At 43.9% G+C, this 13,691-nt stretch overlaps 1 protein-coding gene across 1 annotated transcript in view; it reads right to left on the bottom strand.

The window, feature by feature from the left end:
• The window catches only part of Tgfbr3 (transforming growth factor beta receptor 3), a 179,234-nt gene that overhangs the window by 21,365 nt on the left and 144,178 nt on the right, over positions 1–13,691 (bottom strand). Inside the window, exons 9-14 of the mRNA XM_034508479.2 lie at positions 12,027–12,355; positions 11,417–11,569; positions 8,844–8,984; positions 8,426–8,584; positions 4,185–4,481; positions 1,862–1,979 (exon numbers count right to left, since the gene is read on the bottom strand). Of these exons, the coding sequence (XP_034364370.1) occupies positions 1,862–1,979; positions 4,185–4,481; positions 8,426–8,584; positions 8,844–8,984; positions 11,417–11,569; positions 12,027–12,355 (1,197 nt within the window). The remainder of the gene's footprint in view (positions 1–1,861; positions 1,980–4,184; positions 4,482–8,425; positions 8,585–8,843; positions 8,985–11,416; positions 11,570–12,026; positions 12,356–13,691) is intronic.

The raw sequence follows: 13,691 nt of genomic DNA, 5'->3' as shown, positions 1-13,691 counted from the left end.
TACCCCATGTTCCCTGCCTTTCTGAAGGAATGTGCACCCGAAAGGCACAGCACTTCCAACAAAGGCCAAACCATGCTGAGACACTGGCAGCACCCACCTGCCTCTTTGGTAGCTCAGGCCTGCTCCAGAGCCACCCACTGCTTAATCCTGCCAAACCCCAGCCCAAAAGTGCAATCCTAGGGGAGCCTTAAACCCCAGATCTGGTGTCAGCACCAGTCAGCATGGCTCCCCTCTAATGCCTAGCAGCTGGGGTGAAGCTGTTCACTGGCTCTCATTAGACAACTCTCTGCCCTTCAGGATGGAGCGGAGGGACTTGGTCTGTGACTCTAATCCTGAAATACCTTACCCTGGAGGCCTAACACCCCTTCTCACCCTGCCAGCCTTTTCTCAGCTTGACACCCTTAGACGGCAAGGCTTCTGGAGAGTGACAGACTGTTTCTAGACAGGGAAGATTGTAACTACTCAGATCATCCCGGCCACATTGGTTCCCACCCCAAAGCTGTTGACAGTTCCCTGATAGGCTGTGGCCTACTGGCCCCTGGCACTGTCCCTGCTGTCTTCACGGTTTCCCTCAGGGTTCCCTGCTGCTGGGCAGCCCTGCCTGTCCTTATGGTGATCACACCACACATTTCAGGACATGTCCCTTCTCTTCTATTCAGCACAGCTTGGTGAGTGTTCTTATACATGAAGGGATGGAAACCCTGCGCATAAGGATGGCCAGCATTTGCTCTTGTACAAAGTTCTGAAAACTCATTTATAAATGTCAACTTTCTTTCTGCCAGTATCCCTAAATGGACAATGTTCACAGATCACGGCCCTTCCATAAGGTTCCCTAAGGTATCCATGGTTCTGATGAACTATAGCAGCTTGGGGCAGTACAACCATGAACATAGGAAGCTGGGTTGAGAATGGTGTGCAGGCCCCAGCATCCACTCACAGAAGTACATCCGAATGTAATGGAGAGAGAGTAAGAGGGCAGAGCTATCCTTTACCACGACCTGTTCTTCTGTGGGGCTTAGAATCTTCTGCATGCTACCTAGACTCCTCCACTAAGCTGGTTCTCTGGTCCCTTCATCTATTCTTTAAAGAATAAATAATCTGTAAATAAATTACAACGTAGCCATAGTGACAAAATCACCTAAAATCTCTTGGGGCAAAGAATTATTTTCTAAAGTTACCAACTGGCATTTAATTTATCTTAAAATTTTTTATGTTTATTTGTTCACTATAAAGTGTGTGTGTGTGTGTGTGTGTGTGTGTGTGTGTGTACCACAGAATACATGTGAATGGATGTCAGAGGCCAATTTGGGAAAGTTGATTTTTTCCTTCTACCATGAGTTCAGGGATCGAACTCAGATAGTCAGGCTTGACAGCAAATACTTAAACTTGCTGAGTATCTCACCAGCCTTGATTTTTTTTTTTTAGAATAAAACTACACTTTGATGTACAGTACCAAATTCTTAAAAAATATATTTACTCTGTGTGTTTATATGTACATGAGTGTACATGTATCATACCATGCAAGTGAAGGACAGAGGAAACTGCTCTGTGTGTCTGTGTGTACACACAGACACATACATGTCATGCTGTGCCAGTGGAGGTCAGAGGAAGCTTGCAGGAGTCCTCCCTCTCCCTTACCACGTATGTTTTAGGGACCTTTACAAGACAGGCCACAGGCCGCCATTTTCTTTTACTTTTTTTTTCCTTCGGTTTTTGAGACAGGGTTTCTCTGTGTAGCCCTGGCTGTCCTGGAACTCACTCTGTAGACCAGGCTGGCCTCAAACTCAGAAATCCCCCTGCCTCTGCCTCCCAAGTGCTGGGATTAAAGGTGTGCGCCACCACTGCCCGGCACCATTCTCACCTTTATAATCTACTTGGAGGACCACAGCCAGGGGCTTGGTGAATGTCTTCTTATTCTGCATCATGGTCCAGATCATGGTGGCATCTAGAGAGGTACAGGCGTCGTCAGGAGTCACACACTGTGGAGAGGCAGAGCAAGGCAGTCATGGCTCAGAGAAAAGTACCTTCCCCAGATCTGCACATGATTGTCCTCTGGCCTCTTATCATGAACCATTGGAAAAACAGGCTATCTGTGCGTTTTTCAAAGAACCTTAAATAACCAGGGAGATAAGGCAGACCCAGTGTATTTTCGGCTATACTGGAAGATGCAACCATCAACGGACAGCTTACAAATATCCTCCTTGCCCCTTCCCCACAAAAGAGCTAGACATTTCAGAGTTAGTCTATCAACTGGGAGAACCTCGGGAGTGATGTTTTTGGCTCTGTACCATAATGGCTTTGTGTAACTGGTTTCTGATAACACCTTTGGTCTATAGTTGTGGTAAACTGCATTTATTTTTATACAATGATAGAATTTATATTTATAATCTAACAAGGCAAACACATTGTCACGGTTGTTGGATTTTTTTTTTTTTTTACACTCTACAACATTAGGCTTATAACAGCATTTCTTTTCCTTTTTGTTATTTTGATTTAGCTTACTTTTTTCCTCTTGGTGCTAGATATTTAATCCAGTGCCTCACACATGCTCGGTGAATATTTTATCAGTTTACCATATCCATGGCTTAGCCTGGGGTCAACTGTGCTTAATGTAGAACATAGGTCCGAGGGAGGGAATGATGCCCAGGTGTGGAAGCTGAGACCAGCAGCTTCTAGATATTTTAAGTTCTGAAACGAATCAGGAACCTGGGCAGGAGGCATCACCTCTGGAAAAGTGAATACTTCTCTGGGTCTTACACAAGAAGACATTCCACCCCTACCACACCACCCCAAAATGAACACCCTGAAAAGAGTTTTCTTGTAGAGGGAAACTGAATTTTCTGTGGCAAGGCATGTTGTTGAAAAGAGATGTAGTTCACTTCACAGCGATATTTTCCTCTTACTGTCTGGACAGCCCTCTAGTTAAATAAGAAAGAACGTGCAATGCTAACGTGGAGGCTGATCCTGGGCCAGACACGTAATTCATAACAAAGAACAGCTGAACTCAATGATCATCAATACCTTTTCCTAGAAGGTTCTTGGGCCTTTTCTATTGTCATAGAAGTACTCGGCAGTTACCAGAGATAGGGAAATTCTGCCTTTAAGCAGAAGGAAGTGGTAATGGTTCTGCTTCTACAGTTTACTGCATGCATCTCCTGACTCCTCTGCTCTCCTACTCAGGAGGGAGGTGCCCTGTAACTTTCATCTCTGGATGAGGCCTAAGGTAGCAGTACTCCAGAAGAAACAGAGCCCAAGCCCCTGCAAATGTTTCCTGGTTACTGGTGATTTAGTGTGCATTTATTTGTAGACAGAGCTCAAGTCAGTAACTGCTCAGGAAAATGATTGAAGGAATTCAGGTCAATAGAAATCTATTTAACAGTAATGATCTTCACTGCTGCTTTTTCTTCCAGTCTGTATGAGAGGATTCCATACATACAAATACTACAGCTTTGATTCTGTCTTCTAAGACATCAGTGGACCCATGATGACAAGAGAATAAGACTCCAGTTCACACTGTGTGTCACAGCTACTGAATAAGCACACAGGAGGAAATTATATGTAATTACATCAGGCCACAAAAAAATGAAGTGGCAGCAGGAGAAACCTGTCCCACACAAGGCGGGCCGACAGAACCCCTGCGGTGGCTCCAGCAAGGTCAAAGGGTTCTGATTTCTGTTTTGGTAACAAAGCATAGCCGTTTAATATGGGCAATGGCACAAGGCAAACAAGATGAACTGATAAGGACCCGGCAAAAGTAAAATATTTACTAATTTCCTCTACAAGTCCTCCTGAGAGAAGCAACACTATAACTCACACAGAGAAGGTCACAAAAACAATCGCAATCCCAGTCTCCATGGGACCTGGAAAAATTAATCCTCACACTGATCTTGTCCTTTCAGTTCCCTGTCCTTCTGGCACAGCGTGCTATCTGACCAACAGAGCCAGATCCAGGCCTCTCCCTTGGTGCAAAACAGTCCTGATTGATCACTCCTAAGACACAACTAAGCACACATGGAAAGACAAACTTTCAGAATGTGATCTCCAAAATACTAAAGCACACCGTTCCCTGTTCACACTGGTACCTCAATTGGAAGGCTTTAAAACCTCAAAACTAAGACCTCAACCTGCACCTCTTTACCCAAGCATGCCTAAATCACAGTCCAGACAGATGACAGCCCACAGACCTTTGGCAGCTTCTGGGAGCCCTTCTTCCTGGAGCACAGCGTCAGCTCGCAGTGAAGGAAGAGCAGGGAGGTGTTGAACATGGACTTGAAGACGAAGCTGAACCGCTTCTTGTCCACTTCAGCGTGAGGGATGGGAAAGTGCACTCTCTTGGAGCTGTAGAACTTCACAGAGTCATCTTTTGGACAGATGTTCTCTATGATGGTGTAATCAGACATTCTGTCTGGGTTTGAGTATGGAGAGATAAAGCAGGTTTGGATGGCAAATCCCAGATCTTGGTCAGCCTTAGTGACAGATACCTGCAGAGGAACATAAAGGTCAGATCAGAAATAGGCTGGCTTCTTATTTTACATTAGTCACCCAGACAATATCCTGCCATAGTTCTTTGGATGAGACAATGTTCTATTTTATAATATCTATAACTTTCTAATTCTAATAGTAACATACACCGATTGATAAAAAGGTATCGTCCATTTAAACTTGACATAATGACAGCAAATTGTTTAATTCAAATGCTATCCTACAATATGATGGGCAGAGTTTCTCTGAGCTTCCTCAAGTCCGTAGAGATAAAGTAAAATAAAAGCAAACCTTGCACCTAAGTGGATTTCCCAAAATAAGCAAAACACAGGTAAAGCCCCTAATATCACGATAGTGGATTATTACCAAGACACAAGTTTTAAATGCTGCCCAATAGTTCAGGACAGAGGAGGCTCCATGTGAGCTAGGACGGGATGACTGTGCAAGAAAGCAGAGCAGACTCAGAACAGCAGAAAGTGACAGATGTACCCTGCTTGGTCAGTAGCAGGCCTCTGGTTTCTTCTATTAGGGACAGTGCAATTTAGTGGTTATCACCAACCTGGCAAAGTGTCCCAGCTGTTCATAGGACCAAACCAGCCTGTGGAGGAGGTGGGGGAGGCTGCTTCAGGGAAAACTAGCCTAGACACATTTCCAAGTCATTTATTCTCCCCTCTTACAAATCACTTCTGTGCATCATGTCCAGATCTCATTAAGGTTCCTTTGTTCAGAAACAGGAAGTAGTGCTTAGCCAAATGTAAGCAGAACTCAAACCTCAGCTATCCTGACCTCTGCTAAAACCCTGGAACAAAACTGGCTCTGTTGTTTGGTGGAGCAACTTGCTGTGTGGACTCTCTTCCAACTCTTATGCCTCTTTCCTTGACTAATCTAAACATAAACAGAAAACCCAAACACTTTAGAAATAAAGTTAGTCCTTACCTATCCACCAGGAGCCCCCAAAGGCTTTAAAAGGTAGAGAGATAATAAACTTAGCATTTGGAGCCTGCCCAGGGGAATCCCCTGACAATGCAGGATTTTTGATTCATAGCACTCCCAAAAGATCCCACATTGGTAACTATGGGATAGTCACAGGAGCACGAGCAGAAGGTGAAGGTAATTACAATGTGGCCGCCTTGTTCGACACTCTGTAAATATCCACTTTCACTATCCTTGAGTTATTTCTGCTGAACAAGGTGTTCTATCCTCTTGAGGTGGTAAATTATATACATGCTGCAAATAAAAAGTGCCATTTAACACAAACTAAGCTTACCGTGCAAAGATACGTTGACTCTTTTCTTGCTTTCAAAGGCACTCAATGCAGAATGTCTGACTAGACCAGCTGTTCTCAACCCATGGGTTGCAGACCCTTTGAGGGGTTGGACGGCCCTTTTACAGGGGTTACATATCAAATATCCTGCATATCAGACATTTACTTTATGATTCATAACAGTGGCAAAATTAAGTTGGGAAATAGCAATGAAATAATTTTATGGTTGGGGGTCACCACAAAGTGAGGAACTGTACAGTAAAGGGTTGAGGAATTAGGAAGGTTGAGACCTACTGTCTAAATTTCCTTATGGGTGCTTTTGAGGAGAAAAATATTAGCAAGTCTTGCTGTAGAGTGAACTTGAAGTGAATAGTAGTAAGATTGTAGGTTTTAGAATGAGACCAGGCCAAGGACGTCACATGCTCTGCTGCTTCTGCACATACCTCATGCATACCAAGGACTCAGTTCTCTCTCCTAGAGGATGATGGCCATAATTAACATAAAAGACGAAGTTGGTGTAAGAAACACTGAAGTAAAGGTGCATGCAGACAGCTCAGGTTCAGAAGTAAGAACTCCCAGTAGTGTGACTCTAGATGCCAACCACTAAGCCAAATGAACTGAAAAAGAAAGCTGCCATCCTGTCACTGGCGATCACCCAGGAGTGACCGGAGAAGAGGGGCCAAGGGGAGAAGATCTTGGATTAATGGAAGGAACTGTGGTCCAGAGGGAACAGAAGGTTCCAGGAAAAGCTACAGAGGGCAGCTGGAGAAGAAACCAAGAAATGGCTTCTCAGGTTAAGCCAAGATTTATGAAGTTTTATTTTACTTAAGTAAAAAATTTTCCTACCAGTAGCAGAGTCCAAACCAGGAAAGAAAGACAAGGCATGGTCAACTGGTATCCTATTTAGCGAAACATTTACAGATTCTCTTTATTTCTGGTAGTTTCAATCAAGTTTAAAATAGTTTAAAACAACCCACCCAGCCCCAGATCTTTCTTAACATACTTGATATTTAAGATAGCAGTAAAAAACCATTTGATCTACTTTTAAACCAAATTTAACCAACCAACCAAACAAACAAACAGAAAGCATGTGAGATGTGAAATAATGTAAAAGGGAAAAGAAAACAAGAACAAATAAATAAATAAATAAACAAATAAATAAATAAAAATAAAAATAGAAGGGAGAAGGAGAGGGAATCTACCGGCTTCACAGAGTGAGGGTCGAGAGAAGAAATGAAAATACTTAAGGATACACAGGCAGATTAGCCACTGGCTAGCATAAATCACAAAGCCATCAAGGAGCAGATCTAGGCATTTGTCCAGAAAACAGCAAACTGCAGCTAAGCAGTGTCCTCTCAAACCTGTGGCCTAAGTAGGAGTCACTGACTAAGACCCTTGTGGACTGTGAATACCGACAAGTCAGAAAAAACCTGGAATCTCAGATCAGAGGAGATGCATGCTTAGGAACAGCATACACAAAACATGGCTTCCCCCAAGGTGCTCACAACAGGGAGCCCAGTGCAGAGGGACTGGCTCCAGTGTGACTGGAGAAAACAGCAGGGAGGGCTGCTGGCGCCACTTCAACCCAGTGCCAATCAATACACATGTGCACTGTCTTTGCAAAACAGACATAGATGCTCTGTGGTGATTTTCACCTATGAGAGTCTGCCATTTCTACCCCTTCTCACCCACCACTGTGAGATGCAAAGCAGCCATGATGTCTTTCAAAGAGACTAGAAGACCAGTTATGTCACACTACAGATGATGCTCAGGGTTCACGGACAGTAGACAGCCTGTAGCATAGGTCTGTCTTCTCCAGAATGGAGGCTGGGAACTTAGATATTGGCCTCGATATGAAGTTATGTTTCATTCCTTTTCAAATGGCAATTTGAGGGGGAAATACTACAGCAGCACCTGGCCATCAGCAGCATGACCTCTGGAGAAAGGACTCCAGAAGGAAGTATTATACCAGGTGCAGGGATCATGTTGGACAGCCTTGTGTCTAATTTTTCATCCAAAAGTTGGATTTTAATAATTAATCCATTCTTACAGAGTCCCTCTAGCAAGTCAGTTCATTACGATTATAGTCATGACAGATCCAGTGCATCATAAAAACGGTAATAAATATTAGCTGTTGTTATTTCACTATTACCACCACTGTCTATTATTTTCATAGGCATTCCAGATTTAAGCAATGCACAATGACCACCCTTCCAGGTGAAAAATGGTTTTGCGTAGCTGTTAAAATAATGACTTAGCAGAGTTGATTTCAGGAGACACACCTTTTCACTTGGAAGTTCAAGACGATATGTGAGGTGTTTTAGAACAGTCCATGGATAACTCTGACACCGAATGGCTAAGCAACTATCCCCAAAGTGTTGATGTCAGAACAAGTACAACGCTTTACACTTTGCTCAGTTTTCTTTTCAACATTTACTAAAACCCACTACATCCGTTTAGTATAATTCATAAAATCCTGCTAGTTCCCTTTTGGTCAGAAAGTGACCTGGAAGCCTTTTCTGAGCCAAGCCCTTACTTAGATGTCTAACTAAACAAGGTGAGACCTGTGCAATGTGCTCAAGTTAATGTCACAGGACCTGCAGAGGGTATTTTCTTACACAGGGCACTGGCTGCACAGGGTAGTAGGCCGAACAGCCAAGGATAACACACCAATCTCACCTCAACATAGACATGCGCATTCTCTGACACAGAGAAGACCCCTGGGGATGGCACCAGAAAGAGGTCTGTGTTATACAGCTCCATGTTGAAGGTCGCATTTCCATCGAGCTGGTCCTGGAAGCCACTGGGACTCCTCAGCTGCTGCAAGCTGCAGTTAAACTGGAAAACCGCCAACAGATGAGGACACATCAGTCACATGAAGAGCTTTAGCCTTTAACACACAATTTTATTTTTTGATACTTCCCAGTGAAACAAACCAAATGGACGACAATAAGGGAGACCAACACCTACCACCGCCACTCCAGCTCAAGCAACAATGTATCCACAGAACCATCTGGGGAGACCAACACATACCACCGCCACCCCCAGCTCGAGCAACAATGTATCCATAGAACCATCTGGGGAGACCAACACCTACCACCACCATTCCAGCTCGGCTCAGTGGGGCAGTTTCTCCTTCATCCGTGTCTCCAGGAAATCCATTGTCGCCTGACTCCAAGTCTTCATAACCATCTGGCCAGCCACTGCTATCCCCAGGGGATGGAGTCTGCACCACAATCTAGAAGACAGGGGGCATACAGCTATTGCTCTGTTGGCAGGAAAACACCATGCCACATGTCTCTGGTCCTACTTCCTACCCTGTAGCACCCATGTGACAATTCAAGTGCAAACAGAAAATCTGACTTTATATAAACGTCAGCAGGAGTGGATTCTCCAAGCTTTTTAGGATTCTTCAAAGTGCTAAGAAAATACAGAAAAGCCAATTCAGGCTGAAGATCTGAACTAAAATTTGTATTTTCCCCTTGCAAAAAACTGCAGATTTATTTATAACTATGTTGAATAATTATGCTTCTCAAATAGCAGGAGACACTGGGCATTAAAATAGAGTTAGTGGGATTATCCTAGGCTTGTCCTTATTTGAGAGAGGCTTCTTATGGGTGGGTCTTAAGGTGTTTTTAATATATAATTTTTAAATTATTCTCTGTGTGTGTGAGAGAGAGACAGAGACAGAGAGAGAGAGAGAGAGAGAGAGAGAGAGAGAGAGAGAGAGAGATCAGATAACAATTTGTGGGAGCCAGTTTTCTCCTCTCACTATGTGAATTGTGGGGATCAAACTTAGGTCATCAGGCTTGTGGGTAATTGCTTTCAACCACTGAGCTATCTCACAGCTCTCTCTGGACCTTTTAAGCCTTTTAAAAGGTCCTTAAATTGTAAAACTTGTAGAAAATTTGGCTTACGTTAGAAGGGCCTAATGTTTCCACAGAGCTGTCGTCTCATCTTTGATCTTATACTCTGCTTTTGCTTAATCCTTCCCAATATCTTTTCTTGTGTATGGGTGCAGAAAAAGGAGATGTTCTCTTCACATCAATCTACCTTCACATTGCTGAAATTACTGTACTGGGTTATTATAAATAGGACAGAAAGGGTGACTCAAAGACAACAACTCTGCAAATCAAAACCTAATTTATTTCCATTTCATATGCTTGAGTTATAAACATAATGGAAAACAGAAATACATAGGGAGTCTGAAGATTCCTACAAACTGTCACTGGAGCAGAAAGTGAAGCATTCACTAGAGGGAGCAGAATGGGGGGTGGGGGTGGGGAGGAACTAGGAAGGCACCCAAGGCACATACAGGGTGGGGGACTGCATGCCTTGTTCTTAACAGTCAAGAAAAGAAAAGCAAACAAGAAAGAAGTGCCTTTTCAGACCAGATATCCCTTCTCTCTGGAGGCAACTGAAGATTGAACTCAATAGATCACTTCCTGCCAGTGCTAATTCAGAATCAGTTTAAAACACCCACAGCAAGTGCATCACTAATGCATGGCACTTGTATATTTAGAGAAACTGGATAATCACAAGACAATTAGTGTTGTAATGAATAGGATGCCAAAGTTAACAGATGAGTCAAGTAACATAAGCCACTCTGGTGTTGAGGAAAAGTCAGCAGGTATGAGATTGGGAAGAGTTGGTCCTGGCTCTCCTGTATAACCAGCCCCTCAATTTTGACCAAGCCTCAGAACTTTCCAGGGCTCAGTTTCTTTGCCTTTGAAATAAGGAATTGAATGAAATCATGTTGCACCTCTTTCTCACGCCAACTGTCTAAGGGTCTCTTAGGAACAATACATCCAGCTTACAGGACAGCCATGTGACATACTGGCCAGAGGCCTCTCCAGCTGCCTTTCTGGGCTGGGTCAAGTGTGGTGATGGGCAGTCATATGAACCAGCAGCTAGAGACCTGGCCCATGTCAGTGGCGGAACAGAGCCACGAGCTCACAGAAACACGCGCTGCACAAGGCTCACGTAGTGATTGTGGGTGGGGTGCTGAGACGTATTTTAAAATCGATCTGTAAAACTGGTTCTTTGAAACGCCTGTGGGGTTTTGTACTCCAGTCTCCCTCCCTGGAGAAGATGGGCCTCATCTGATAAGATTCAGATAAGCAGGCAGAAATGATTTCCAGAAGGCAAGGATTGGTGACTACAATGAATTATTTTTGGAGGAAACTTGAATCTTCTTTTAGTTAACTTCAAAAATAGATTTTCTTAAATTTGGGGTCTTTATTAGAGGTAGAGAAACTGGATAATTTCATCAAGATTCCTTTCTGATTTTAGGCTCATGAGGGAAGGACTCTCTTCTCACTCTTGGACTTTTTTCTCACCCTAAGGCTTTGGGGTTTTAGCCCCATAAGGACCTTCCAGTGTGACCAGAGCAGGATGCCAGAGGCAATCACCCTGCTGTTGAACCATCAGTAGATAGAAGAAGGAAGTGTGTGAGATTACCACAAATCCAGCTGAGAAAACAGGACCTTCAAATCCCAACACACACTGATAAATCAAAACAAGACAAGCGTTCAGGGTTACAGTCCATCTCCTTTTGTTGAGAACTGACATCTGGCTTTATCTCCATCCCCCTCATTTTCAGAGACTAACCCTGAATAATATCCAGCGATGCCATGACAAAGGTAAAGCTTTGTTCCAGAGAATACTCACAGAGTTATAGTAAACCACACCGTCCGGGGCTGACCTCCGATGTCGAGTACCACAGCCATTCAGGGGAGACTCCAGAACAAAGTGCGTACCATTCATCTTGGCTTTGCAAGAAGGATCCAACAAGGTGAGCTCCATCCCCGAGTAGCCATTGGTCTGAATGGAAAGCACCAAAGGTGACCAGAGGGCCTAACAGCTGTTCACTGTACACAGTGACAAGCAGTGCCTGTCTTGGAAGGTTGAGGCCTCAGGCAGGCGGGCATTGCGCCCCTCTCCCTCACGCCTTTTCATCATGCCCCTCCCCTTTTCATCGCGCCCCTCCCCCTCTCGCCTTTTCCTCACCTTGCACCTGTCAACAGCCCAATAATTGTGTTTACTGGAACTGAAAACTCAGTAGCAAAATATTGACATACAAGGATCTGAATTCCCCTCCTCTTTTGAGAACAACAGGAAGTGAATGAAGGTCGTTGCCAAGGGAAAGTGGCCTATCCAACTGGGAAAACATCACCAAGTGTGGAGTTCAAAAGTGAAATAACTACAGGAAAATAATAAATGCAGAGTCGCAGCTATCTGGGGAAAGCGTCACATCTTTCATTTAGGAGACAACACTGACCTGGAAAGAATCTTTGTCTACAGCTACGACCATCTTTTCATGGTCACATTTGACTGACAGGGCGATGTCCACGCCCCCTTGCACTTCTTCAGGCTCTCTGTGGTCCGGAAGCAGTTGAACACCTGGAATAATGGGCTCCTTTGGCCGGGGAATCCTATCTTCTCCCTCTTTCCAGCCTCTCCTGGGAATATCCGGGAATGGAAAGGGGAGACCTCCATTTGGGCTTTCCCCTCGGAAGGGTGGGCTGTCCAGGGCAGGCAAGTGGGCAGGGCCCAGCAGGATCCGAAGCTCAGGAGGAATGGTATGGACTTCCTCATCTCTCATCTCCTCTGTGGAAAGAGAAGGCAAGCCATTATGAGTGACTGATGCGGGTCCATGGTCATTATTAGAGACAGAACAAGAGTTAGCACAGAATGGATGGAAACAAAGTTACAGTAAATGAGGAATGTATAGAATTAACTAAGAAATGTGGAAACCTGAATTCTGATCCTGCTGTTCTAACTAGCTGAATGGCTTTCGACAAGTGACTTACTTCTCTGTGACTCAGTTTCCCAGTTTTAAAATTAAGAGTTTGGAGTATATCAGTGATCCTCAGCTTTGGGTACATATTAAAATCACTTTGGGGGCTTTGAAAAAACTACAAACTCTAGTCATTAATGTTTCAAACTTCTAGTGTGATCATAATGCTCCATCACCATTGAGACTGCTACAAACTATTCATTCTTCTACATCCCAACAAACCATGTATCTGTGTGACAAGGGGCAATAACATCCTAGGCAGAGGCTCATAAAATACTTTCTTTGAAATCTAGTGTTTTAAAATCATTTTTTCAGAAGATTTCTTGAAACAATATTGCTATTTTTATATTTTATTTTATAGTACCAAGGCTCAAGCCCAGGTCCTCTAGCATACTAGGTGATTCCTCTACTACTTTGATGTTGCTCTTTTATTTTGCTGCCTTCTTTTTGACTGATAAAAGTCTAGGAGATATGCAGGTACCCTGGTCTCTTTGAACCTAGTCTCTGGGGAGAAGAGCTCTTTAGACACACTTGTCCCTTCAAAGAAAGATATAATTCCATAATAGTGATGTGCACTGCTGTCATAGTTTCAATAACTTAAAGAATTAGTTGTTCCCCCAGCATCCTCTGCCTCCACTATGATCTGAGCCCAGCTGACCTATGCTAAAGATCACACCCACCTCAGTGTGAGCTAGAGCTGATTCGGAGTCATGGCCTCTCCTTCTACAAGATCCCTTTGAAAAGGATGCTATGGCTATCTGGGTCTACATGAAGCCACAGTTTTGGACTGCTTTTAACATGTGCATTGATTTAAACAAAAACACTACCCCCTTCCACCAATAAAAACTTCATAGAAGTCCAGCAGGATAGACATTATTTTTCTTTTCTTGATTTATTGACAGGGAATCTGAGGCTCAGGCTTGGGGATTAAGCAATATCTCCCCAATAGCACAGAAATGCTAAGTCGGGAGTGGAAGCCTTCAGCTGGAACCGTCAGAGTGTCAGCACCGCAGCGCATGTACCATGGGGTAAGGAACATGTCAGGGTCTCAGAAAACTTGGAGTTCAAATCATACCCACTTTAAGACTCTAGGAACCCCCAAGGGCTTGCAGGCTCTGCTTCGGATAGCCGTCTAAACTGGAGTGG

This window comes from Arvicanthis niloticus, chromosome 7, assembly GCF_011762505.2.
Source record: "Arvicanthis niloticus isolate mArvNil1 chromosome 7, mArvNil1.pat.X, whole genome shotgun sequence".
NCBI lineage: Eukaryota > Metazoa > Chordata > Mammalia > Rodentia > Muridae > Arvicanthis > Arvicanthis niloticus.
This window is presented reverse-complemented; position numbering and strand designations above follow the sequence as displayed.